The sequence below is a fragment of the Dipteris shenzhenensis genome, chromosome 12 (assembly GCF_047967505.1).
Source record: "Dipteris shenzhenensis isolate YYH24624 ecotype China chromosome 12, Dip_SZ_1.0, whole genome shotgun sequence".
NCBI lineage: Eukaryota > Viridiplantae > Streptophyta > Polypodiopsida > Gleicheniales > Dipteridaceae > Dipteris > Dipteris shenzhenensis.
Genome location: NC_141607.1, coordinates 12,119,683 through 12,145,175, shown reverse-complemented (window position 1 = coordinate 12,145,175; position 25,493 = coordinate 12,119,683). Strand labels below are relative to the sequence as shown.

General features: G+C 46.5%; 1 protein-coding gene across 1 annotated transcript in view; it reads right to left on the bottom strand.

The window, feature by feature from the left end:
- LOC147895828 (uncharacterized) overlaps positions 1-23,563 on the bottom strand; it is a 51,115-nt gene extending 27,552 nt beyond the window's left edge. The window contains exons 1-3 of the mRNA XM_087382972.1: positions 23,211-23,563; positions 22,760-22,896; positions 22,489-22,549 (exon numbers count right to left, since the gene is read on the bottom strand). Of these exons, the coding sequence (XP_087239098.1) occupies positions 22,489-22,549; positions 22,760-22,896; positions 23,211-23,259 (247 nt within the window). The 5' untranslated portion in view covers positions 23,260-23,563. The remainder of the gene's footprint in view (positions 1-22,488; positions 22,550-22,759; positions 22,897-23,210) is intronic.
- Positions 23,564-25,493: the final 1,930 nt, after the last annotated feature.

Below are 25,493 nucleotides of genomic sequence, written 5' to 3'. Positions count from 1 at the left end.
AACACATACAAATCCACACCCCCACACATACTTGAGCATCCATGTATAAAAAGGTCTTTGTACTGAGTTTCTATCAGCACTTTGAAGGTCAAGGGCAAACCTAGCCGTGACAAAGACTAGCACTAAAGGAGAAAGAAAGAAAGAAAGAAAGTTTATTAAAGTCTTCGGGAGACCGTGAAGGTCTATGAGACTAAAGATAACTGATACAATGAGCATAACGGTGGTGGTCTCAAAACGGGCCAACCAACCGTTTCTACAAAAAAGAGGTTATGAAGGACTGTGTGTCTACTCCTGATACAAAAAATATGTGTCTACCTCCAGATGATACAAAGAAGAAGAAGGGGGGGGCACCAAAAATGGGGCAGAGGGGGGAGATACAGTATACATGTGCAGGTGGTGATCGTCAAAGACCAATCATAGAGGGGCCGTCAAATGGGAAGTCGAAAAAAACCCTGCGATAGATGATTGGCCTCTGACGTCACGCGGCCTAGTCGAGCTCGGTTGTCGGGGGCAGCGGGTGGCCCTGTGGATGAGGGCAACGGTAACCCCAGTGGGGCGGGCCGAGAGCAAAGACGAGATGTCATGGACCTGGATGTGTGAGTCTGTCCGCTGACGCAGCTGTCGTGGCTCTGGCTCTCGCTCACGTCCGCGTCGTCGGCTAGACTGAGAAGAGGTATCCTGTGACTAAAAGAAGTCAGTGATAGGCCGCTGGGTGTCCTCACGCTGTGTGTGCTGCTCGTGTCGCCGTGCTCAGAGAGAAGTATCTCGGTGGCGGGTCATCTCATGTAACAAAGCGGCTAGGCACCGCTGATTCGAGAATTGTAGCATGTGTGGGAGGGAGCCGAATCCATTGCGGAAAAGGCAATGGTATCAACCTCGAATGGCATAATAGATAGGACATCTGAAAGCAAAGTGCTCCTCCGACTCGATCTCCTGCAAGTCGCAAAGTGGGCAAAGGTGGTCCTCTCGTGGGATACCCTCTGCGCGTCCACTCTCGATCCGTAATCGGTGTGACGAGACCCTAAACTGACCGAGGGAGATCCGGAGCGCATGTGGTAGATGAAGTTGTGTATAACCCGGAGGTGTGATGAAGCCCTCCTGTGAGATCTGGAGGCAGTGTCGGCGGTAGAAGTCGAGCTTCACAGAAAGCTCGGAGTGAAGAAACCATGTCCGCCAAGTGTGGAGCTGGAGCAGATCCGCCCGAATGAGCCGGTTGACCTCCTGGTTAGTGGGGAAGAGAGGAGATGGTGGAGCGTCGAGGCTGTACTGAAAGGGAGGCAACCGGTCTAAGTCGAGGCCCAGTCGGGTGAACCAACTGGAAAGACAACTATACCAGCATCGTTGGTCCCCATCAACGGATAAGGCCATAGAGGAGGATAGGGCTAACCAAGGTAGGCGGAGGCGACCGTCAGCGGAGGAGCCAAAATCCCTGACTCTGTGGAGGTAGGTGATAGCCTGAAAAGCCGCATCAAGCTATAGGGGTGAGGCGCCGAACTCTGCTAGAATGATCTGGTGTGGTACCGATGGTTTGCTACGGATCATCCGAGCAAACATCAGTATCTGTAGGCGCTCAACTCGAGCCCACTCTGTGTCTGAAAGGTCGACTCCCCACCAAGGGCTACCGTACATGCCTGCTGGGCGGACCAAAGAATCAAAAAGGAGAGACTTGGTCCGCGGGTCTTGGAAGTGGGAGTGGTAGCACTGTCGCTCCAGCCTGGCAAGAGCGGCGTATCCCCGGCTGATCCTGGCCTGCATGGCCGAACGCATCGTGAAGATCGGGCCTGAGAAGACAACGCCCAAGTATGTGTAGGAGTCAACTATCTCAACAGGATCGCCGGCGAAGAGGAACTACTCTCAGTGCATAGCGCGTCTGGAAGTGTTGAAGATCATCACCTTGGTTTTCCCAAGGTTGACCTTCAAGTCATGTGTATCACAGAAGACCTGAAGTCCATCCAAGTGTCGCTGAGGACCAGTAGCAGAAGAGGATAGTAGTACTACATCGTCTGCGTATAGGAGAATCTGGATGGCAGTCTCCGCAAGAGAGCAACCTGCACCTCCGAGTGTCCTGATGGTGGTCTCGAGCTCGTCGATGTAGAGGCCAAACAAAGTCGGTGACAAGGGACATCCTTGTTTGACTCCGATAGTGCTCGTGATCTCTGGGGTCCAGCTGGTGCCAATCCTGACCTGCCCCGTCACCCGCTCATAGAGAGCTACTACTGCCCAAATAATCGCCGAGTCGTAGCCTAACTCCTGCAGACGTCTGATGAGTCGGGCGCGGGGAACGGTGTCGAATGCCTTGCGAAAATCCACAAAGCAACAATATACTCTCTGTCTCCTGTGTCTGGCCTCCTCAACGATCCCTCTAAGTGTAAAAATGTGATCGTAAGTCGAGTGATCCGTCCTGAAGCCGGCCTGTCCGGATGCCTTGAGCCCCTGTACCTCTGCGTGAGCACTGACCTCGCCATCTAACACTGATGCATAGATCTTGGACATAACATGTCCAACCATGATGGTCCTGTAATTCCCTGGATCCATGGGATCTCCTGCTTTGTGGATGGGTGTGATAGTGTTCAGGGTCCAAGCTCTGGGGAACCCCTGGCAGACAGCTTCATTGAACAGCGTTGCCAGGATGGGGGCCAGAGTTTTGATGCCATAGGCAACAAACTCTGTGCATAGGCCCTCATGATCCTTAGCTCGACCGTTATGAAGCTTATGCGCTGCGTGGGTGACTCCCTGGGTTGTGAAGAGGATACAAGAATTGGGGCGGGGGGTGGCTGAGAGGTCGGGAGGAGGCTGATCAGGGATATCATAGAGTGTGCGTGCGTAGGTGTGCCAGAGGGAAGTGTTCGTGAGGGGGGAGGGGGATCGGCGTTCTAAGAATTTCCTCCAGAAATCCTTGGAGTTGCTACTAAACAGAATGTTCAGTAGCGTATCCTCATTCTGGCGCAGGAAGGCTAGCTTCTTGCAACGGACTAGTCGACGATAATCCCTGGTGAGACGTGGGTTGGCCCTAGCGTTTCGCTGGGTCGTGAGTCGGAGTGTGCGGCGTAATGCTTTGCACTCGTCATCATACCATCTGTTGCAAGGGGTGGAGCCAGCGGGTGGAGGGCGGGTGGACCGAGTAGTGGAAGGAAAGATGTGGCGGGCTGCATTGTGAAGGGAGTGGGTGATAAGGGTGGCTCGGTGATCTAGAGAGGGTATGGTGTCTATGTGTCTGAGGAGGGAGGCTAGGTGGGCTGAGTAATCAGGTGAGAGGTTATGATCGAAGTGTATACCATGATCGGTAGTGTAGTGCGGGGTGTGGCTAGGAGGGGCTCGGGACACAAGTATATGAAAGAAAAGGTAAGTGTGATCGGCTCCTGGGGGTAAGGGTGCAGTGCGGAAGTCAGTGATCTGTGGGGCTAAAGTAGGAGATCCCAGAATATAGTCGACGACACTGGCTCCTCCACCATGTGGGAAACATGTGAAACCAGAGGAGGCAGGCCACCGATCTAGTCCATTGTAGATGACCAGATCATGTATACGCCCAAGGTCCAAAAGAGCCTGCCCATACCCAGTAACGAGAGCGCGACTGTCAGCCGAGGAGCGGGGAAAGTCCGAGTCCTCTGTGTCCATCTCAGGTAATAGGACCGGATCTGAGTGGAAGTCCAGGAGTGATGTCTAACGTGCACCTGTCCTTGCGTTGAAATCCCCAACTAGGAGGACCTCTCCGCGTCTGGAGAACTTCACAATGTCTGAGTAGAGATCTAGATAGGGGGATACCCCCGTATCCTCGCGAAGCATCCGTGCGAAATGTGACGTCTCAAGAGGAAAGTAGCAGACTGCAATAAAGAGGTCGCGTGTGGAGGGGCGTCGGAATCGGAGCCATAGGTAACGGGCATGGACATCCCGTCTAACCACGGATGTCAAGCTCGTGAGCGCTGAGCGAAGGAGTACTGCAACTCCGCCTGACCCTCGGACCCCCCCAGTATATCTAGTCTCCTCACGGAATACTAACTCCCAGGTATAGCCACTCACCGAGGGGAGAGGGTGCTCGGGGCTCTCATGTGTCTCTGTATAGAAAACGATGTCGCATCCAGTGTATGACTCTGAGAAGTTCCCAGGGTCAGACCATAGGGTACCATTACAGTTCCATACGGTGCATGCCAAGGGTACTATGTGCTGAGTCTAAGTCTCATAGACCATGTCTCCCTATTTGGGGGGGTAGTCTGCTACCGTGTCTGGAGTACCTGGTGGGGCTCGGCGGCGGGGGCCAACTAACAGGCGGCCATCTCGGACGACAGCCCACTTCCCCTCCTGACGGGCTACATCTCGCTGCTCAAAAGCAGGGTGCGCCGCTCTTCCACCTGCATAGGTGTGAGATCCTCATCCATGAAGATAGTAGGGTGGTCCTCTAGTGTAGCAAGTCGAGCCTGAGTATCCCTGAATCGGATGATGAGTGGTTGTGGGCGCGTGGGGTCCCGTCTTGTGCGCCATGCATGCTCGATCCCATGCTCGACGAGGCCGAGGGTAGAGGTCACAAAAGTAGTCGCGTCCGCTAAGGGGGTGAGTGAATCTGCGCGGGGGATACCTCGTACTCGGATGTTGAGAGCCTTACTGGCCCTCTGTTCTTGCTCGGCGATGGTGGCTGAGACTGCTACTTTGGGTACCCGTCTCACAACGTCCACCCATCTGGTAGTCTCCGCAATAGCAGTCTGGATAGTAGCGATCCGCTCCTCTACCTCTGGTGTAGTGCGCGGGGCCGCTGTGACTGTAGCAGTGAGAGAGACAACCTCCTGACGGAGGTGAGTGATCTCCTGGTGCATGCTCTGAATAAGCTGGTCTTGTGCTACGGTATGATCCCGTAGTCGATGTAGCTCCGTAAAGATGTAATCTATCGTCTCAGGTGGGACTCGGGAGGGTGCGAACTGGGACATGGCGTATGGCTGTGGGGGCGTGGGCAATAGGCTGGCTATATATGGCAGAGGAGTGGAGAAAGGCTGCTGGGTGAGGGGAAGGGGGGACATAAGAGTGGTGGAGAAGGCTAATCAAAAAGTAGTCCACATTGTCTTCATTTAAGCTAAAACGGCTTGTGAAGACCATACGATTTCATTTGTCTCTCCCAAATGAGCATCTAAGCGAAAAAATGCTTAGACAATCCAGCTGATAGGATAACACACCACTTAAGATAAATGTATCATTGATTGAGTAGGGAATCGTCTTAGCAAATAGCTTTTATCAATTTTAGCAGCTCATACTCATTGAACATAATCACCATTGGTTGATTCACACGAATTGTGATTGCAGCTTTGCAAATACTTGTGACTCCTGTATGTCTTGCCGGCACCTCTATGGGTTAGAAGTTGTTCGTCCAATATAATTTTAGCTAGGAATAGAGCAATGTGGAGATCCAATCATCTTCTTGAACTGGGGCTCAAGATATTAGGAAACCCACTCATGTATCACCTCAAAACACTCTTCGATACCATATTGAAAACACAATAATATTGTGGCATATGCAAATATCACACATGTTCTAGGGGCTAGGGAGCCTAGTGGCCCTAGCTAGACACCTGACTCTTCTCCAGTATTGAGATGCAGTTTTTGTATTTATTTTAGAGTCTTTTTCTTTTGCTCTTACCCATCATATACACTCGGCGTATTGAGTATGACATATTTCAGTTTTTTTGTCTCATAGGCCTTTCACGGTTTTTTAGTAAAGCTTTCTTTCTTTCTCTCTCTTACTCTTGCATTTCTTTTGTTGTTGTAGATGTTGGTTTGGATTTTTAATAGCTTAGTAAGCAGTGGTTTTACCCAAGAGATTCTGGATCTTTCACGTCGATGGTAGCCTATGCTTGGGTATTTATGAGAACAAAAGCATAGCTTTGCTTACTTATTTTCTTAAATAAAAAACCTTCAGCTTTGTTTCAGCTCCCTTCTACTCTCTCTCTCTCTCTCTCTCTCTCTCTCTCTCTCTCTCAACCCCCCGTCCATCGTCGCAGCCTCTCGTCCGTCTGTCGTCGTCATAGTTTCTCCCGCCTCCCGTTCGTTGTAGCACTAGCCCTAGCTGCCGCCAACAAACAGAGCGCTACTTCCCGTTCGTCAATGCCCTAGCCCTAGCCACCACCTCCCGTTCAGTAAGGAAGCCCCGTCGCGCAGTATCACCATAGCCCTAACCGCCGCCAACACAAGCAGGTCTCTGACAAACCCTAGCCGGCGGGTACCCAAACAGCCACCAGAGTAGCTCAAGAGGAAGGGGGGTCAGTCCACACCTCTCAGACCCTGAGCTGGGTTGATTCCCCCAACCTAGCTCTAGGGGTTAGAGTATAGGAGAGGGGTGTCATTCTACAACCGAGCCACCATGGAGAAGACCTCGATCCCGACCCTTGCAACAAGGAAACTCTCCTTTGCTGCCATCACTGGCTTTGCCCCGACCCCCTCTCCTTATGATCTAAACTAACAAAGGCAACGAAGCAAACTCACAGGTTTGAGCCTCCAGGAACAAGTCTATTATCTACAACAAGAACTAAGAGGCAAGGCTCGACTAGCCTCTCTAGAGTTGAGAGTGTTCAATATGGAAAACAAAGGAAAACAGGAAATCATACAAGAAGTATTACAGATACAAAGTGAAGCAGCGCTTGAACCAAAGCTGGTAACCAAAGTCCAGGACTTGGTTACCACTCAGGTCAAATCAGTAAAACAGAAAATTACAGCTAAAATGGACAACAAAATCAACACATGGGATGTTTACAAGAAGAGGAGAAAAGAGCAAAACAGATGGATTCTACGCATAGGAGGATTACTGTGGGCTGGCATGATGGGAACATGGCAGAAAAGCTGAAACATATCACGGAAGCAATCCCCCACATTGAATGGGACTCAAAAGATATGGTTGGTGTTCTCCAACAAGGGACATAAGCCCAATTAGTTCTGAAGGACAAGCTAGCAAGAAGTAAAATTCTCAAGCAAACCAACAAGCTAAAAGGCACCAAGATATGGATATCAGAGGAGCTCATCCCAACTTACTCAAGATGGAAGCCACGGAATTAACTAAAGTAAAGGAAGCTCGCAAGGAAGGTAAATATTTACAGAGATGGGAAAGCACTTATTAAAGACTTGAAATCCAAACCCAAAGACACTCAGTCTTAAACTGATGTAATGAAGGCTATTTTTATCATAGTACTGATGTGTGCTATGATAACCTCGAGCTGAGATGCCATGTGCACTCCTCGACCCTCTGGTATATCCAGATGTTGTAAGTCATCTTTTTTTGGTGTGTGCTTTGTCCCATTGACACGACCCCGCAGGATCTGACCCTATCACTGACCTAGAATCTCGTCCTCGCAAGATCTGACCCTATCACTAACCTAGAATCTTGTCCTCAATACAACCAGAAACATAGAGCAGGTGCCTCGATCCTCCTGACTACCCCCCGAGCACGTGGGCTACAGCTCGACTCATCCATAGGCCCGTATCTAACCCAGGCATCCCATACCACCTGAGCCCGTCCAGAGGACCTTCGATACACCACCTATGATCCCCCATGTAGATGGCCAGAGTCCCAGCCTGGGTCCAAGCCCCATCCATCAATCGAGGAGCGCTCAACTGATCTGCACAATAGCACTGGCCCTCCCTCTATATAGAAGGAAACCCGCTATAGATAGCACAATGCTATGAATAGCTCCCTCCATATAAAGCGAGCACTATATATGAATCTATTTCTATATATAGCAATCTCGGCTAAAAATAGCCATCCAGCCCTATGCTATCCCGTAACCCACGTTAACCTGCTATCCAACCCTAGGTACACCATGCACATGACATACTCCCCTTCCTCTAAGAACTCACTCCTGAGTTCACTAGAAAGCCCGAAAACTCTCTGTGAAGATGTGTCAATGCCAATAACTATACTCTGACTATCAGTTTGAGTGTGCTATACTTTCCATGAGATTCAAATCAAAGAAAATCTAAGGCCAAAGCCACAATCTTTGATAACTAACCCAATGAAAGTAAATCTCTCAATCTAAACAAGGTTACGTATCGTCGAGTATTCTCCTCGAGAAATCCAATAACGCCTGAATCCACAGAGTTAGTTCTGTTGACATATCCCGTACACAAGCATGGTAAAATCTATACCTGAAGGTAAATGATTCTATCAACCTTATCTATTGAGTATCCTTGAACTCAAAATCTTAGGTTGAGATCGAGGAATCATTATTCGAACAACCCCATCAATTGAACCCCTCGAGGCCAATTTTTGGGTTGCAATTTCTATCAACCCTAATTCTTGAATTATTTAGTATTCCGAAAATCCCTCAACGGAATACCCTTGTAATTCAAATTCTTGGGTTGAAATACATGACAGACTTTCCATCACAGAACAATTAGGTATCCGTTCATAACTCATGATGGAAGAATCTTCATGGAAGTATCAATGGGCAAAATCGTGACCAAAGATATGGTCCCCTTGATCTTTCCTCGAAATGCCCCTACATGAGGATAATCAGTAAAAATTCAATTCAGTCCCATTTAACTGAGGGGCTGCTCTGAGGGATTTTAGTTCAGCAGGGAGTGATCTAGCAGTAGAGGCTATAGGGCAGTTGCAGCGCAGCAAATACTTGTTGTAGAGTATTGTCAAATCAGAGTTTTCTGGCGAGATTTGCAGCCAAAACTCAGCTCTGCATAGAGATCACTGTCAGGGAATGATCAGCAAGCAGGAATGAGACTGGGAAGCAATTCAAATGGCAGCGTGAGAGAGCTATGATGAGCAGAACAGAAGAAAAGGGAGGCAGCAGACCGAACTGAGGAGTAAAGGGTCTAGGATAAGATTTTGAATTTTAGGGTGCAACCAGCCTATAATAAAATAAGGGCGGTAAAATCGCAACTTAGCAAGTATTCTGCCACTGGCAAAAACACCAACAGCAAAACAATAACACAAGGGAGTACAACAATTGACCCATCAGCTGGGGCCCCTTGCGGTATTTCTTTAATATTTATTCCACTGAAAAACAGATTACAACAAGTACTGAATCCTTCCTGTAGGCATCCAGGTCACAACATAGCCTCTGCTTTCAGCAAACTCAGCCAATCATGGCTTCACAAGCATCCAATCCCAAGGCATAACCCATCTGGCAAGCTGCTCAAGCTCTCACAGTAGAAATCGCTCAACAATCTCAGCCCCGCCAAGCTGTTACAGCAGCGATCCTTTGGCAAGCAAGGCCAGCACTCAGCACTTATGGTGCCCTTTGACTAACAACCAGTGAATTGCAATTCGCAGCAAGGCTCAGCAGCTGACCAATCTCACTACACAATCACCTGGCAAGCAGCCCCAGCCTGGAACCAGCGCAAAATCTCAACGACCATCCTTCTACTGCCCGAAAACAGACCAACCATAGCATCCACATCCTGGTCTCTATTAGAAATCAGCAAAAGACAGACCAGCCAACAAAATCACAGCCCGGAAGGCCCAAAAAGCAGTTCATCCAGCGTGTAGGATCCCCAGAACTGCCACAACCAGTTTGCCCCTGACCTCGCACACTCCGGAAGCACCTGCACAACCCAAGTCGATTCGCCCTACTACCTAGCCCAAGAACCAACAGAAATCACCTCTAGATAAATTGCCCTGCTCCTTGGCTCCTGGATCAGCAAGAATCCACTCCAAGTGAAATCACACTACTTACTTGCACCTAATCAGTAGTATTCAGCCCTAAGTGAAATGACCCTACCTCCCTGGCTTGGAAATCAGTAAAATCCAGCTCCAAGTGAAATCGCCCTAGCAGTTCCTGCTCCAGAACAACCTGCAGACCTCCAGAATGAGCTCGTCCTGATCAAGATCTGGCCAGGATTAGCCTGGGGACAGCAAAAATCAAATCTCAATCTTCCTGGCAGGATTTTGACCACTCTTCTGGGGTCACAAGAAAACTACCCCAAGGCACAGTTAATAGATCAACAAGTGCACAATTTGTTTTTGGCCCCTGGACACAATTGGCAGATTTTAATCTAAAAATAGTAAATGGATTTGTACCCCTCTTCTGGGGTCAGAGCCTGATAGACGTACCAAGGCTCCCGGACTTCTCGTGTCACCAAGGTCCAAGGTATTCACATGTAAATTCAATTACGTTAGAATTCACGTCTTCGTGACATACCTCCCTCTTGACACAAGGCAATCGACCTCGATTGCCATCACTGAAATACATGAACACAAGAATTGATCAAATTCACATATGTCCGCATGTATCTCAAAACTAACATTGCATATACGCTCTATAGAGCCATGGATAACAAATCATACATCAATGCAAAACACATCCAAGTGACTAGTACACTGGTCATAGAAGTCCCACGGCAGATATATTGTCAGCTCGGTCAAACATATAGTGTCACCAAGTGACTTTCTAGACCTCTAGGTCTATCCGCGCCAAGGAGCAGAGGTACTACCCCCCTCTTGAGTACTAGGCAATACTTTGGACCTGCGCCCTGCTGAACCTGAAGGAGGGTTCAGCAAGAGCGCCGACCAAGGTCGGCTCAAGCTGAAAAGCTTCGGGATAAAGCTGCAACACCTGGGGCAAATCTGCCAAATCCCCCCCATCCCACCATTTTGCATGCAGTGAAGATTAGTTCTTGAATTTCATCAAGTAGCAACATGATACTTTACCTCAAACTATTCTTTCCTTATGCTGCAGAATCTGCTCAAGAATAAGGAGCTCATCCATTTCTTCAACCTTTGGCAGTTCCTCAGCAAGCATGTCCTCTGGAAATTGACCATGGAATGGAGACTCACATGAAAGGCATTGTGAATTCTCCAACCATCTGACAGTTCTAACCTGTAAGACACGTCATTTATCTTTTCAATGACTTTGAAAGAACCATGGTATCGGAGGCTCAGCTTAGGGTACAACCTATCTTTCCCTCTACTGTTTTTCACCCTGCCTTTAGCAAAACACAGCAAGACATAATCACCCTCTGTGAACTACAAATTCTGGCGGTGTTTATCCGCAGCCTTTTTCTGCTTCTCTTGAGACTTCTGAAGAGCAAGCTTGACTTTTCTATAAGCTTCCCTCCTAGTTCTCCACAAACTTATCTGCCTCAAAGATTTTATCTTTGATATGCAATATAGGCAGAGCCTTCTACCCTCCTTCAACAATCTGAAAACGGAGCCTTCCCTGTATGCACCGTATTATTATATGCAACAGAGGGTACGCACAGCGGAAGACTAGGAGCTCACACAGTGTGGTGTGGGGTGTGAAATCACAAACTTCTTACCTTATGTGCATAGATGTGCAAGCCAGTAAATAGACAATGCTTGGAGACAAATATAGAAGCAACACTTTATATTTCCGTCCGCCCAGAAACTAGGACAGGATACAATACCAAAAGGTCCTTCTACAAGCCTGGCACTTCTAGATCTCTAAGCCCGAGTGCTCCACCTCGAGCATATGTAGACTTTGCGTCTAGATCCCTTCCACCTTGCTGTCCGGAAGCCAGCCTAGGTGGGCAGCACCTTGAGCTTAGTCTGCAGCCCTATGTCAGCCTCCTCCTCCTGTGTGTAGGTCCAAGGGTGGGCCTGTGGCTGCTGCTGTCTGCTCCCCAACTGCTGCTTCAAGTGATGAATGAATGAGGCCCAATGGCCTCTTTACATAGGCCGAAGGCCTGCTCCACAAAAACCGACCAGCAGCATCATTCTGGCCAACCCAAACAGGCCAACCAGTCTGCTGAAAAACCGCCCTTAAAGGGCCCTCATTACAAGGGCCCTTGGCCCACAATACTAGGGCTTTGGCCCTCCTTTCAAGGGCAGATGCCCTCAGGCTGGGTGGAACCAGCCCTATGTCTGGCTGACTAGGCTGCTGGTAACCCCCGCTCTGTTGCGCCTCTGCCAAGCCCTTCTCCAGCACTGTACAGATCCGATTAGCCTCTACAGCCCCGTACAGTGAGGCCGTACCCTGCTGATATCAGTGCGCCCTTCACAGGGCCCTATTGCAGGCCATACGCCTGTCCTTTTCTTTGACAGCTGCCCACATGGCAGCTCAGTGCTGCCCATGTGACAGCCCCAATATCACCAGGTTTACCTCCCCCATGCTCTCCTCATATGGGAGCTTATAGATGGGGAGGTGACCATTCCAACACTTCCCTGTATGCACCGTATTATTATATGCAAATTTGACCACAGGTAAATACTGCTCCCGTTGAGCGTTATGGTCAGAAACATAGCATTTCAAAAGATCCAACACCGTGGAATTTGCTTGCTTTGACTGTCCATCAGTTTGTGGATGAAATGCAGATGAAAATTTCAATGTAGTACCCAAGTTGTCAAACAGCCCTCTATAGAAAAGACTCGTCATGCAAGGATCCCTGTCACTAACAATTGATTGGGGCATCCCATGGTACTTAAAGATATGCTGCATAAATAATCGTGCCATATGATCTAATGTAATTTTGTTCCTGATGGGAATAAAATGAGCTCATCATGTCCCGACAACATACAAGGAAGAAAATAAAATCCATGGCGATACTTTTCCACGGTCTGCTAGGGATCGGCAACGGCTGTAACAAGCCCGGTGGCTTCTGTCGATCATACTTTAACCTTTTGGCATGCCAAACATGTCTTGACATACTCTTCCACGTCTCGGCGCAAACTAGGCCAATAAAAGTAGTGCTCCACCGCTCTGATTGTGGCATCAATGCCCCTATGTCCTGCACATGGCGGTGCATGACTCTCTGTGATCACTTTGGCCCTTAACTACTTGGTTACACACAAGCAGCATGCATCGTTAAAAATCCTTCCTTAAGAGCATAATGTTCTTGTCGCTGCCCATCTGATAACCGATCAAAAATCTGAGCAAAATCTTCATCCTCAACATACTAGCCCTTCATGGCTCTAATGCATCATGATAAGCAATAGAGAGTGTAGATACCTGTGGCTTTCAGGGCAAAGCATCTGCAACCACATTCTTCTTGCCCTCCACATGAATAATCTGAAAATGGAACATGGACAAGAAATTTGCCCATCCCATATGCTTTTCCAATAGCTTGGACTGTGTGAGGAAATACCGCGAAGATTGATGATCAATCTGCACTGTAAAATCAGCTCCTAGTAAATAATGCTTCCAAGTAGAAAGGGCATGAATTACAGCCAACATTTCCTTCTCATAAATCTGTAAATGCTTTTCTGGAGGCTATATAATGCGACTTTCGTTAGCCACAACCCCGTCCTTCCTGCATCAGGGCCACCCTTTGAACATGAAAAGCCTTCCGTAAATCAGGTAAAATCAACACTGGATCTGAAGAGAGCTTTTCCTCAGTGTTTCAAAAGAAGCATTTTGTTTCTCAGTCCAGGCAAACGGTGTTTCCTTTTTCTGCAAAGCATGTAGTGGACCGGCTATCTCGGCAAAGTGATAAATGAAACGACAATAATATGAACATAGTCCGAGAAAGCTCCATAACTCACGCAAATTCCTAGGTTGGGACCAACTCCTGATTGCCTCGTGACCCTAGCTGGGTCCATCCGTACCCCATCCTTGGAAACAATATGTCCTAAAATGTGCATCTCCTGCATGAAGAATTCACTTTTCTTCGGATTGACAATCAATTTCTGTTTCCTGAGCTCAACAAATACAATAGCCAAATGCTTCCTATGCTCAGCCTCATTCTTCGAGAACACATCCATAGCATCAAAGAACGTACCACAACAAAGGACTTGTGCTCCCGAAAAATCATGTCCATCATACAATTGAACGTGGCCGGAGCATTTGTAAGCCCAAAGGGCATCACCAGAAACTCATCTAAGCCAAAAGTGGTCCTGAACGATGTCTTGTAGACATCCTCAAGACGTATCCGAATCTGATGATAACCACTTTTCAAATCTATGCAGCTGAATATCGCCGAGCCCTCCAGCCTATCCAAAATATCGTCAATCCTGTGAATCGGGAAGCAATTCTTAAAGGTGATCTTATTCAGACACAGTAATCACTACACATACGCCATATTTCTTCTGAACAAGCAGTACGGAGATGTACTGGGCTGAATCAGCCCCTTCTCTAATAGCTCATTGACCTAACTCATTATTTCTTCCTATTACGCCGCACTGACCCTGTATGGTGGCTTATTAGGCGGGCTAATGCTTGGCACTATATCTATACCATGATCCTCTGGCCTCTCGGGCGGAAGTTCACCGGGCAAAGCATCAGAAAAGCAATCAGCAAACTGATTTAAAAACCTGCCCACTCTTTCTCCAACTTAGAGACAGTGGACTTTTCATCAATAGGATTGGGTTCCTGAGCAAAAACCATGTACGCAGAAAGATGATTTTTCATTACTACAGAAATGGCAGAAGCCGATACAATAGGAACTAACTCTCCGTTCAATTTGGCATCAATCACATGAGTCTTCCCTCGATGAGTAACTGTAATTTTCCTCTTATGGGCTTCTATGACAGCATCCATGGTATGCCTAGCAAAACATCAAAATCATGTAATGGCATAATGTAAAACTCGTCACTGTCCACAAGACTCTATATATGCAAACGCAGCTTCCCAATAATCGGAGTTGCCAGTGAGTTCAAGATTAGCCATCCCCGCTTCACACAAGGGTCCCATCTCCTTCGCACAGATACCAAGCTTAGCTTTACGTTCAAGGGAGATGAAATTAGCTTTGACCCCTAGGTCAAAGAAGATCAATGCTGTCATATCTCTCACTTTACCCCAAGTACGGCATAACTCTATATCCTCTCCCTGTGCCTTCTCACTTATCACATCCGGTAATAACCCCGCAAAGGGCTTCGGCTTTTTGGCCCTCTCATTCTTATCACCCTTGTCAGCTCTACTATCATTAGATTCTTTCCTTTTTGGGTTAGGGCAAATCACAAGCCACATGCCCTTCTTCCTTACAATGAAAGCACTTGTCGCATCCTTGAGAGCCCGTCTCTCTTCCGAACTCATCCACCTAATCTTTGAACCACTGCCTTTGCGTGTCCTTTTCCCTGCAACAACATTAGCCTTACCAGGCTTTCCAATCTTTCCAAACTTTCCTACATCCTTTTTCTTAGAAACCTTCCAACCCTCTATTCAGCCAGTGGCACATGCAGAGATGAACTAAAAGGTAACAGTGCTTGCCAAAATTTCCTTATTATTCTTTGAGATTATCAGGCTTTCCAATCTTTCCAAACTTTCCTACATCCTTTTTCTTAGAAACCTTCCAACCACTACACTTTCCCTACGATAAGGCATCAGTTGTTGTGGCAGTTTCAATCAATTGTGACATATTTGTGACCCGTGTCTTCATGCAATAGTCACGGATCTCTTTAGGCAATCCACAACAGTATTTCTCAATCTGTTCAACCAGTGGCACATGCAGAGATGAACTAACAGGTAACAGTGCTTGCCAAAATGTCCTTATTATTCTTTGAGATTATGGCAGCTGGCTGCATTCAAGTTATTCCAAGCTGCCATAACATCAATCTCGAAGGTAGTGGTTAACCAGGAAGCTGAAAATACCTATTTAAACTCTACCCAAGAGGTACGTGCACTGTTCTGCAACAAAAGATTCGTCATTGCAATGCATTCCCTTTCAAGCGAGTAGCAGCCTTTCTAATCTTGGATGACTCCGTAAAGTTTCCCCTTGAATAGGCTGCATCAAATTGCTACAAGAAATTTAAAGCTTTCCTGTACACCGTTGAAGGTTTCAAATTTGATAGCTGAACCTCACTCTTTGAAATCCTTAGCTTTTTCCTTCAGAGTCAGATTATCATATGAGGTTTCAACAAAGGAATCAGGGCAATATTACTGACATTCCGGTTCGCTTTATCACTACCCATTTGTTGTGTTAGGCATGGCAGCCCCAGAACTTAGCATGTTTGGCACACCAGTAGGATTTCCCATAATCTCTTGCATACCTACTTGCATCCCTAGCTGCATGCCAACATCACCGTACATCATATTGGGCTGCATACACCCTAACATGCCTTGCATACCTGGCTGGACACCCATTGTGTAATTACCATACACAGGCCCCCTTCTGGCTTGAACAGCCATAGCTTGAAACGCGGATCCACCCCTAAAATATCCTTAGTGAGTTGAGTACCTGCATAAGGAAAATATTGCTATCCCATATTTGCAAACTGAAAATTCTGATTTGGGCCCTACAAACCAACTCCAAACCTGGCATAGCCTGCTACATGGAGGCCAACTGTGCCACCTGCTCAGCAGCTTGCTGTCCCCCCTGTGGCATGGGCCAGAAAACACTTTTGGATCACCCTTTGACACCTTTTCCTTTGAAGAGGCCTTCGCCCCTGGGCCTTTGACGGGCCTTGCATTAATTCAGCAAATCGTGGGTTTTGCGTGGGCTGAGTAATGGCTCCCATCACCGTAACCATCTGCTCTCGAAGCAAAGCATCCGAATCTACCTCATCACCTTCTTGCTTCGAATCTTTGATAGCGACACACGAGAGCCACTTTGATTCACTTCCAGCTGCTCATCCACATATTGCTCACCTGCAGCAGATCCACCATGCATAGATTGCTCTTCACCAAAGACCTCATCACCTTGTTCTAGGTCATCATCCTCCCAATCATTACTCACTTGAGTATCACTGTGCGCCACGATTCCTAGAAATTACTTTGCTGTAATTTATGACTCAACCAGTAATACTTGCTTCCCCAACAAGGCCACGGGCTCACCTCTTAGGAAAGTTTGTGAGGTCTCAGCAGCGGAACCATGTAGCTAGCCTATAATAAAACAAGGGCGGTAAAATCACAACTTAGCAAGTATTCTCCCATTGGCAAAAGCACCAACAGAAAAAAAATACACAAGAGAGCTAGAATGCTACTATTCAGAACACAGTACACCGATTGGCCCCAAATCAGCTGGCGCTCCTTGCGGTATTTCTTTATTATTTATTCCACTGAAAAAAGATTACAACAAGTATTGAATCCTTCCTGTAGGCATCCAAGTCACAACATAACCTCTACTTTCAGCAAACTCAGCCAATCATGGCTTCACAAGCATCCAATCCCAAGGCATAGCCCATCTGGCAAGCTGCCCAAGCTCTCACAGTAGAAATTGCCCAACAATCTCAACCCCGCCAAGCTGTTACGGCATCAATCTTTTGGCAAGCAAGGACTGCACTCAGCCCTAGGCTGTTACTGTGCTCCTCAACTGACAACCAGTAAATTGCAATGCGCAGCAATGCTCAACAGCTGACCAATTGAAAGAAATCTCACTACACAATCACCTTGCAAGCAGCCCCAGCCTGGAACCAGCCCAAAATCTCAATGACCAGCCTTCTACTGCCCGACAACAGACGAACCACAGCATCCACAACCTGGTCTCTGTTAGAAATCAGCAAAAGACGCAAATCACAGCCCGGAAGGGCCCAAAAAGCAATTCATCCAGCCTGTAGGATCCCTAGAACTGCCTAGAACTGCCGCGAATCAGTTCGCCCCTGACTTGGCACACTTCGGAAGCACCTGCGCAGCCCCAGAGTCAATTCGCCCTGCTACCTGGCCCAGAAACCAACAGAAATCACTTCCATGTGAAATCGCCTTGCTTCCTAGCTCCTAGATCAGAAAGAATCCACGCCAAGTGAAACCGCCCTGCTTCCATGGCACTTACATCAGTAGGATTCAGCCCTAGATGAAATCGCCCTACCTCCTTGGCCTGGAAATCAGTAAAATCCAGCTCCAAGTGAAATCGTCCTGGCAGATCCTGCTCCAAAACAACCTGCAGACGTCCAGTATCAGCTCACCCTGATCGCATCTGGCCGGGATCAGCCTAGGGACAGCAGAAATAAATTCAGAATCTTCCTGGCAACCTCCTGCACACACCCAAGTGGGCGAAACTTCCTTCTGGATGCCTGCCTGCATGCAACTGACCTGACCTGGCCTTGGGTGCACCTGAATTGGGCTGTTTTTGGCCCCTGAGCACAATTGGCAGATTTTAAGCCAAAAATGGTAAATAGATTTTTACCACTCTTCTAGGATCACCAGAAAACTACCCCAAGGCACGCTTAATACACCAACAAGTGCACAATTTGCCTGGTATCACTAAAAATTAATTCACCGAGCCTGATACACGTACCAAGAGTCCGGAAATTTCCGTGCCACCAAGGTCCAAGGTATTCACATGTAAATTCAATTAAGTTAGAATTCACATCCTCGTGACAGAGGGACTGATGTACTGCACAAAGGCTGACGAATAGCAGCAACAGGGGAGTGGAGGTACTTCAGCAGCAGCAAGGTGTTCGATGATCAGCGCTGAATTCTCCAGAATTTGACGCTTAGCAACAGCGAGGTGTTTGATGATCAGTGCTGAATTCTCCAGAATTTGACGCTTAGCAACAGCGAGTTGTTTGATGATCAGCACTGAATTCTCCAGGGACTGATGGCCAGCAGCAACAAGGTCTGAAGATACTTCAGCAAAGTATGGAGATGCTTCAGCAGGGTATGGAGAGGGAGTAAAGGGGGCAGCAAGGCTGCAGCAGGAAAATGGGCTGGAATCCAACATTGGAGCTGATGAGGAATGGGTTGGAGAGGAGGTGTTCTTTTATAGGAGAGGAGAGGGGTTGAGGTGGAGCTAGGGCCCCATACACTTGTCTCACATGTATGTGAATGTGAGGCAAGGTGTTTCAGTTCACCCGAGTCCCCTCTCTTGTAAGGTTTAATCAATGCCCCATGGGCCTTGTGATCACCAACCTTTGATTTCAAAGAAAAGGCATTATTTTGAAATTGTGCCTTCTATTGCTCTTTTGGAATACGATGTTTGCCTTCTCGAGCTCTTCGACATGGACCCTCATTTATCCCCAACTTGATTTTAGTAGTCTATTTGCTAAAAATAGTAATAGAGTAAATTAAAGGTACAATTGAGTTCTGATGCATCAGCTGAGCCATGAATTGCCTTAATACCTCTTCATATGACCCAAGGGGGAGACCTATTAGTGCAAAAAAACTTGGCTGGTTTATTTAATGTCCACTGGTGAAAAATAGAAGGTCGTCCAATTGGTCCCCATCAAGTATCTAGAACTTAATGCTCTTGAGGAGCTTCTCAGTAGTGTCCTCTTTTCATTGAAACTATCTTTCTGGTGTAGTATTTTGCCACTCACTAAAAATAGTAAGTGACCATTGCAGGGCCAATTTGACTTCTCCTTCCAAGGGTAGACATGTTCACCTTCTTTGGGCATTCTTGGTGTTGTTCTACTTAACATGTCCTGTGAGTCACACCTCCATTACTGTGGTGGAGAAACTCCTAAGTGCATTAAAATTTAGTCAGAATTAATCCTTATAAAAATTTTATGCAGGGACCTAGGATGCAGTACTATCAAGACGGGTTAGGTTTAGGTAGCTTATAAAAGCATGACTTATCGTTGATACACCATGTGCTATCATTAAATGTGCAATTAGTGCAGAGTCTTGGCGAGGAAGCCCCTACGAGGCCTTAACTATAACCTCGAGTCTTTGCACCTTATGGATTGTGTTGGTTTTCCATCCGTCAATTCCGGGATATTGGTACACGCCCCAAAACCTATACCTACTTTGGGTGCACCAGGTTAGGCTTTCTAGCGACCCTCGAGTACTAGTGCTCGGAGAGACGTGTACGTAGGTGTGTACTGGTGATACCTCGCAATCATCTCGACTGCATCACAAGTTATGACCCAAATAGAGTGGGCCCGCCTTACCAGAACGGGTCACCTACCCATGGTGATTTTTGGGTTGGGCCTTCGTTTACCAACTCCAAGATTTGATTCTGGATTGGACCTTAGTTAGGCAACTCCAAGATTCTCACTCCAAAGTTAACACTGGGTGGACAGTAAGCCCACATAACACACAATAGTTGCTATGATGATGAGTGTGAGGCACTATGCCGAAACTCCGATTCAAGACTAAGCATTATCTTCTCAACGAGACAGAGACGATGCATGAGTAATGGCATCTACTTCGTTGAAAGAAGCAGGCATGCTTTTCCCAGAATGAGGTGTTACTAAAAATCCTATTTAGCAACAACTCCAAGGACTTATGGTGGAAGTTTCTCGGGTGGTGAGCTCCTCTCCTCTCACCAACACCAAACTCTAGCACTCTTATGCACGCACACTATACGTCATTCCCACCAACCACCACTCAACCTCTTAGAACTACCCAAACCCAGCTCATGTGCACTGTTCACCATCGATGATATCAAACATACAACTTTGAAGCTACATCATGGCTGAGCCAAAGATCATGAGAGGCTATGTACTGAATATACCTGACTCTAATCTTGGTAAAGCTTTTAACGAAGTGGTCTGCACAAGTTTTCCCCAAACCTAGACCCTTGAGACCATCACTTTCATAACTTCAGGGCCATTATGATTGAGCATGTCATGTCCAAGGTTTATGCCTTAGAGCTCCACAGACTTAGAGCTAATGCACAGGTAGGCTTTCACGTTGATCATATGACTCTAGATCACATACTCATACTCCAAGGGGTCTTTGAGGATGCCGGAGCTCAAAGACAGAGGGTTTATTGCTGCTTTGTGGATTTTCACTAGGCTTTTCACAGAAGATCATTTGCGCAATCATGGCACTTTATGAGAGGGTCTTAGGCAAGGCCAGACAACTACAGGGTGGACAGAGGAGATCAGGAGCACTATCGGGGTTAAACAACGCTGTCCATTATCACGAATTTTGTTTGTCCTATACATCGACAAGCTTGAGACCTTCATCGAGACACTAGGAGGGGTCAGTTCATATCTCACCGACTCCTTGATTTAGATTCTCCTGTATGGAGACAATGTGGTCTTACTCTCCTCTTTAGCAAAGGGTCTACATCAACACTTGGATGCACTCCACACCTTCTGCAAGACATGATTTGAAAGGTCAATCTTGGAAAAGCCAAGATTATGATCTAAAAAACATCTAGGACAGTCATGTATAGACCTTTGACGGGTACACATATCTGGGAGTACTTTTATCTGGCTCGATTTTCACAATGGGACTAGTGATGTAGGCCCGATCAAGCATGGGGTACGCCGTGCAGGCTAGGCTTGAGCGACGGTGTTTTCATCTCACTTCCACGATCCCCGGACCAAGTCTCTTCTCTTCGATTCTTTGGTCTACCCAACGGGTATGTATGGCAGCCATATTGGGACCTTGATCTATCAAAACTAGACTTGGCTCACGTGGAGAGGATCCGTAGTAAGCCATAAGCTCCACATCAGATCATTTCGGTTGAGTTCGAGATCCCCGCCACTCTTGATCCCACATTTTAAGTGATCACAAGCCCCCACCGAGTTAGAGATTTTCGTTCCTCGATTGCAGGTAACCATGAATGGCCTTATCCACATCCATGACATTAGCATTTGAGGCGATCAAAGGTGTTGGTATGCTCGTATATGCAGATGATTTGCGAGCCTTAGACTTCACATGGACAGATTGCCTCCTTTCATAGCCTTGAGGCCCAATTTATTCTGCTCACTAACTAGGTCATTCGGGAGGACTTCATCTCGCTACACACATGGAGGACTTGGTTAGCTCCTAGCGAGCTCCCTGTGAATCGTAGCTTCTACAAAGATCACTGCCTACAGATATCAAAGGCGCCAAGTGATACACAGATCCAATCCCCCACTCTTTGAGGATTTCGATTCAGACTTTTTGACACCAATTACGCATTGATACTGGACAGACTAAGGGCATACCCGTCAAATTGAGTCTGAGGAGCACTTCACCTTCAAATGTCCTGTGTACTATGAGATCTAAGACCGTCACCACTGTCTTTTCAGAGATGGATTCGGACTCTCTCTAGCCTCTTGGTTCATCCAGATAAGAGATGTTTAGCAATATTCATTCATGAGGCTGTATGACACAGAGACCAGCTGCTCATGACACAGAGACGAGATCAGGGGACTTGGCCATGATTTTTTTCGGTTGAATAGCGTGGATGGGTTGTCCCTAGAGAGATGGCTTAGCTGAGACTCAGAGCTGAACACACAATAGATCTGTTACCATGTTGATGCATAGATGAGGCTTGGAGATCATCCCTCTTTGCTCAACAGACCAGTGATATAGCCAACGGAGAGCTCCCGCTAGGAGACCACAGTGGACCAAGTAGATTGACTGGTGTCAGTGCTCTATCATGGGTTTCATGCCCCACCGCATCAATCATTGCCAAAGCCTCTCTTTGCGGAGACCCTCTTATCCATCCTCAGCTGCCCGGTAGACTTGGTTCCTTAGACAGCATACAAAGGACCACCACAGTGATACCATACTACAGATCTTTCCTTCTTCCCATGGGTTCAGATATATAGTATACGTGTTTGTATTTGTCTTGGGTGCAGATGCCCGCTTGGCGGCTCCACCCATTCAGCTCATTTTATTTATCTAAATACACCAAAGTACAAAGGCACGTACTAACCATAAATGCCTCTGTATTTTGATGTTGCGTTGCAGGTTTATTGGCCACTATTGAAATCCTAAGTCTAAAAATTGTAAGATGCATTTCTTAACAGACTTCTACATCACCATAGGAATAAGAGTTTAGAGAACCAACCATCAGCGTCCCTATAATAGATGGGTCCTAAAGCATGGAAACGCTCTTGTCCAGCTGTGTCCTGCATCAAAGGAGAGCAATATTTGAATGTCACATCTCACCTCCCACTATAACACTGCCATTGGTATCCTACTAAAAATATTCTCGTGAATTAATTTACAGATTCCCCCATATTTTCAGTAAACCACTCGAAATATGTTCAAGGGTTATGTTACCGGAACAAAACTTCAGAAAACTTCAGAATATTAAAGATTGGAGTTTCGCAACTGACCCAAATAGCCAAGGTGACCACGGTACCACCCACATTGAGACGTTTCGTTAAATATGAAGCTTGAATAGTGGCCGTCTGCTTTTCAGAAAATATGTTATTTACATATCGCAATACAAGAGAAGTTTTTCCTACACGACCTGTAGATGACAAGAAAAACATAAGATCAAAATCACTTGAGTGAAAGACTATTGCATTGAGCTTTACATTGAAGAGACAATCAAGGAGCAATATGCTGACTCCATGAGGAAAAAAAAATCACCATCTGCTGAAGGAGAATTAACCCTCTAAATCCAAAAGCTTTCTAAAGTTCGCATCAAAAGAAATGAAGTGGGATGCCAGATACGGAAAGGGGACAGAAGGCTTCTATTCGAAGAATGTGAAAACAGGCCTATATTTTCATGTGAAAACGAAGAGAATCCAACCGCTGAGAGAAGAGCACAGGGGGACATACCGTCTCCTAGAAGAACAATCTTCACTGTGAGTGCCGCTGGCTTCATCATGCAAATTGTATGCAACGAATTGGTTCAAAATACAGTGGCGATCGGGCAGAAACAAGTGGCGCAGATCTGAGGAGCTGAAATTGTGATGGGTTTTGGAGGCAGAGGATTGCCCCAAATGAACCCACCTTCAGAGAGGCAAGATCAGAAGTCGCCTTGATAATGGAGTAGTAGCACTTCTATAGGCGTAAAGGACCTTTTGACTATTGGTCAACACTTTTGTGAGGAATTGTCTTCTCAACATTAGACTTCTCGTCAACCCACAATGCTCCAAAATCAGCTTGCCCTCTTCTTCTACACCTTTTATTTGCTGGCCAATGGCCTTTCCCATTTATGTATTTGTCATGTATACACTTTGAATTTGCCCTTGTTTTAGGTTCACTTTGAATGTTGTTCTTTATTTGTTTTGATGTGTTTCGTAGTGTATATTCGTGAGTGATCAAACCCATACATGAAGTTTATTCCAGTTATGTTATTTTTGTTGCTTTTGTTTGCCCAAATGTGGTCAATGGTGGAGCCATGGATTGTTTATGAGTTGTTTCATTTCCCAAGTCGACATGAATTTTTGCATTTGCATTGCGCTTGATGTGTTTTTGTTGCAGTCAATGTTGAAACCTCCCAACGCGCATGCCGGACTGTCCGTGGGGATTTGTCTAAGTATTGTTTCCATTGTTTGTAGCAAGTTGTTTATATTTGTTCTTGGGTGTTTATAAACGTTGATAATAGCGAGATTTCCACTGTTCGTTGTGTTGAATATTGTTAGAATATATTGAGACGCACGGTTGTAGAATGTCCTTTGTTGGAGTAAGCATATGTGCCTTTATCTTCATGGGGTCGTGCTAGGGAGTCCATTGTCAGCCCTTGTGAGTGATGTATTGTCCTTGCCAATGTTGGTTGGATTGGAAATTATTTGCATATCACGGAGTTTAGGTGGTTCTTCCCAATGAACTCACATGCAATTTGGAAGATTAGAGTCCAAGATGAGGGTGTTGTTGTAGTGTAAAGAAACTTATTCTCTGTACGTGTTCTTGATCCTGTTTTCTTGTCATTGAATTTGATCCATCTGACGTATGGTTTTTTTGCCGTGTTTGAGCCTTTGAATATGCCATCCGTGCCATTCACTATTCCATCCATGATGTTCAAGTTTCCTAAGCAGATTTCCACTATCATTCGTTTCTTTAGTTATAGTTCCTTATGGAGCCCTCTTGTGTTTTTTGGGTCGTTTAATATGCGTATTTTCTTGTTGCACATTTTAGGTCTTACATCGTGTGCTTATAGGTTAAGCCGTTTGGCCTCTAGCAAATTGTAGATGTAGTTGTTGTGTACATCTTTATCGACGTTAGTGTAGAATAGATGTGGTGTTGTGTGTTTCATTATTAGTTAACCATCATAGAGGCCGTTCAATGTGTTTATGTCCTCGTTCGTTTGAGATCCCACTCATATCTTATTCAGTATTTGCAGGATGGTGTTGCCTCATTGGTGACAATCCACGAGTCTTTAGTTGGGCTTGCATGGCACAAGTCCCCATGGAGTAGAAGATTAGCATCACCGAACGACTGCTGCTGGTGGTTGCATTTGATTTCATGCATATGCATGTCGGCTCCTATGAACATGTTTTAGCTGACTAGCGAGACCTCATCCAGCACAATGAGCTCCACGTCCTTGTAAAGATGTGACAATGTCTACAGGGTGTAAGCCCAAAGGCATGTGTAGGTGCTTGCCATGAGTGGCAAGTGTAGTGTAGCCTTTCCTATGTATGCTAGAAGTAGAACTTTCAGTAAGTCAGCATTTGCGTAGTTTCCTTTTGCCACCAGTATAGCAGTAGAAGGGCTTGTACTATGAGCATCAATGTGAACGTTTTACCCATTCCTACATTCCCTGACAAGAACAAGTGGAAGGGTTTGTTTGGAGCCATCCTTTCTTTTTGCATAATGTCTTCTAGGAATGACGCTGCATTTGGTAGGCCTCAAGTCCATAGCTGGAGTGTTTTTCTTTTAATTATTCATTTCCCTTCCCAAGTCGAACTTGTCGACAGTCCATATTGAGTTGTCACTCATTAAAGATGCATGTGTGCTTTGCCTGCCTGCTGTTGGTCGATACTGCTGTGAAGGAGGACGTTTTGTTAAAATTTCTTTGTTTATCATCACTGGTGTGTTTGGGATGCTTGTAGAGGTCATGCCAAGTTGGAAATTCATCGCTTGTAGCATGCTCCGTTGACTGGAATGGCAAGTAGAACA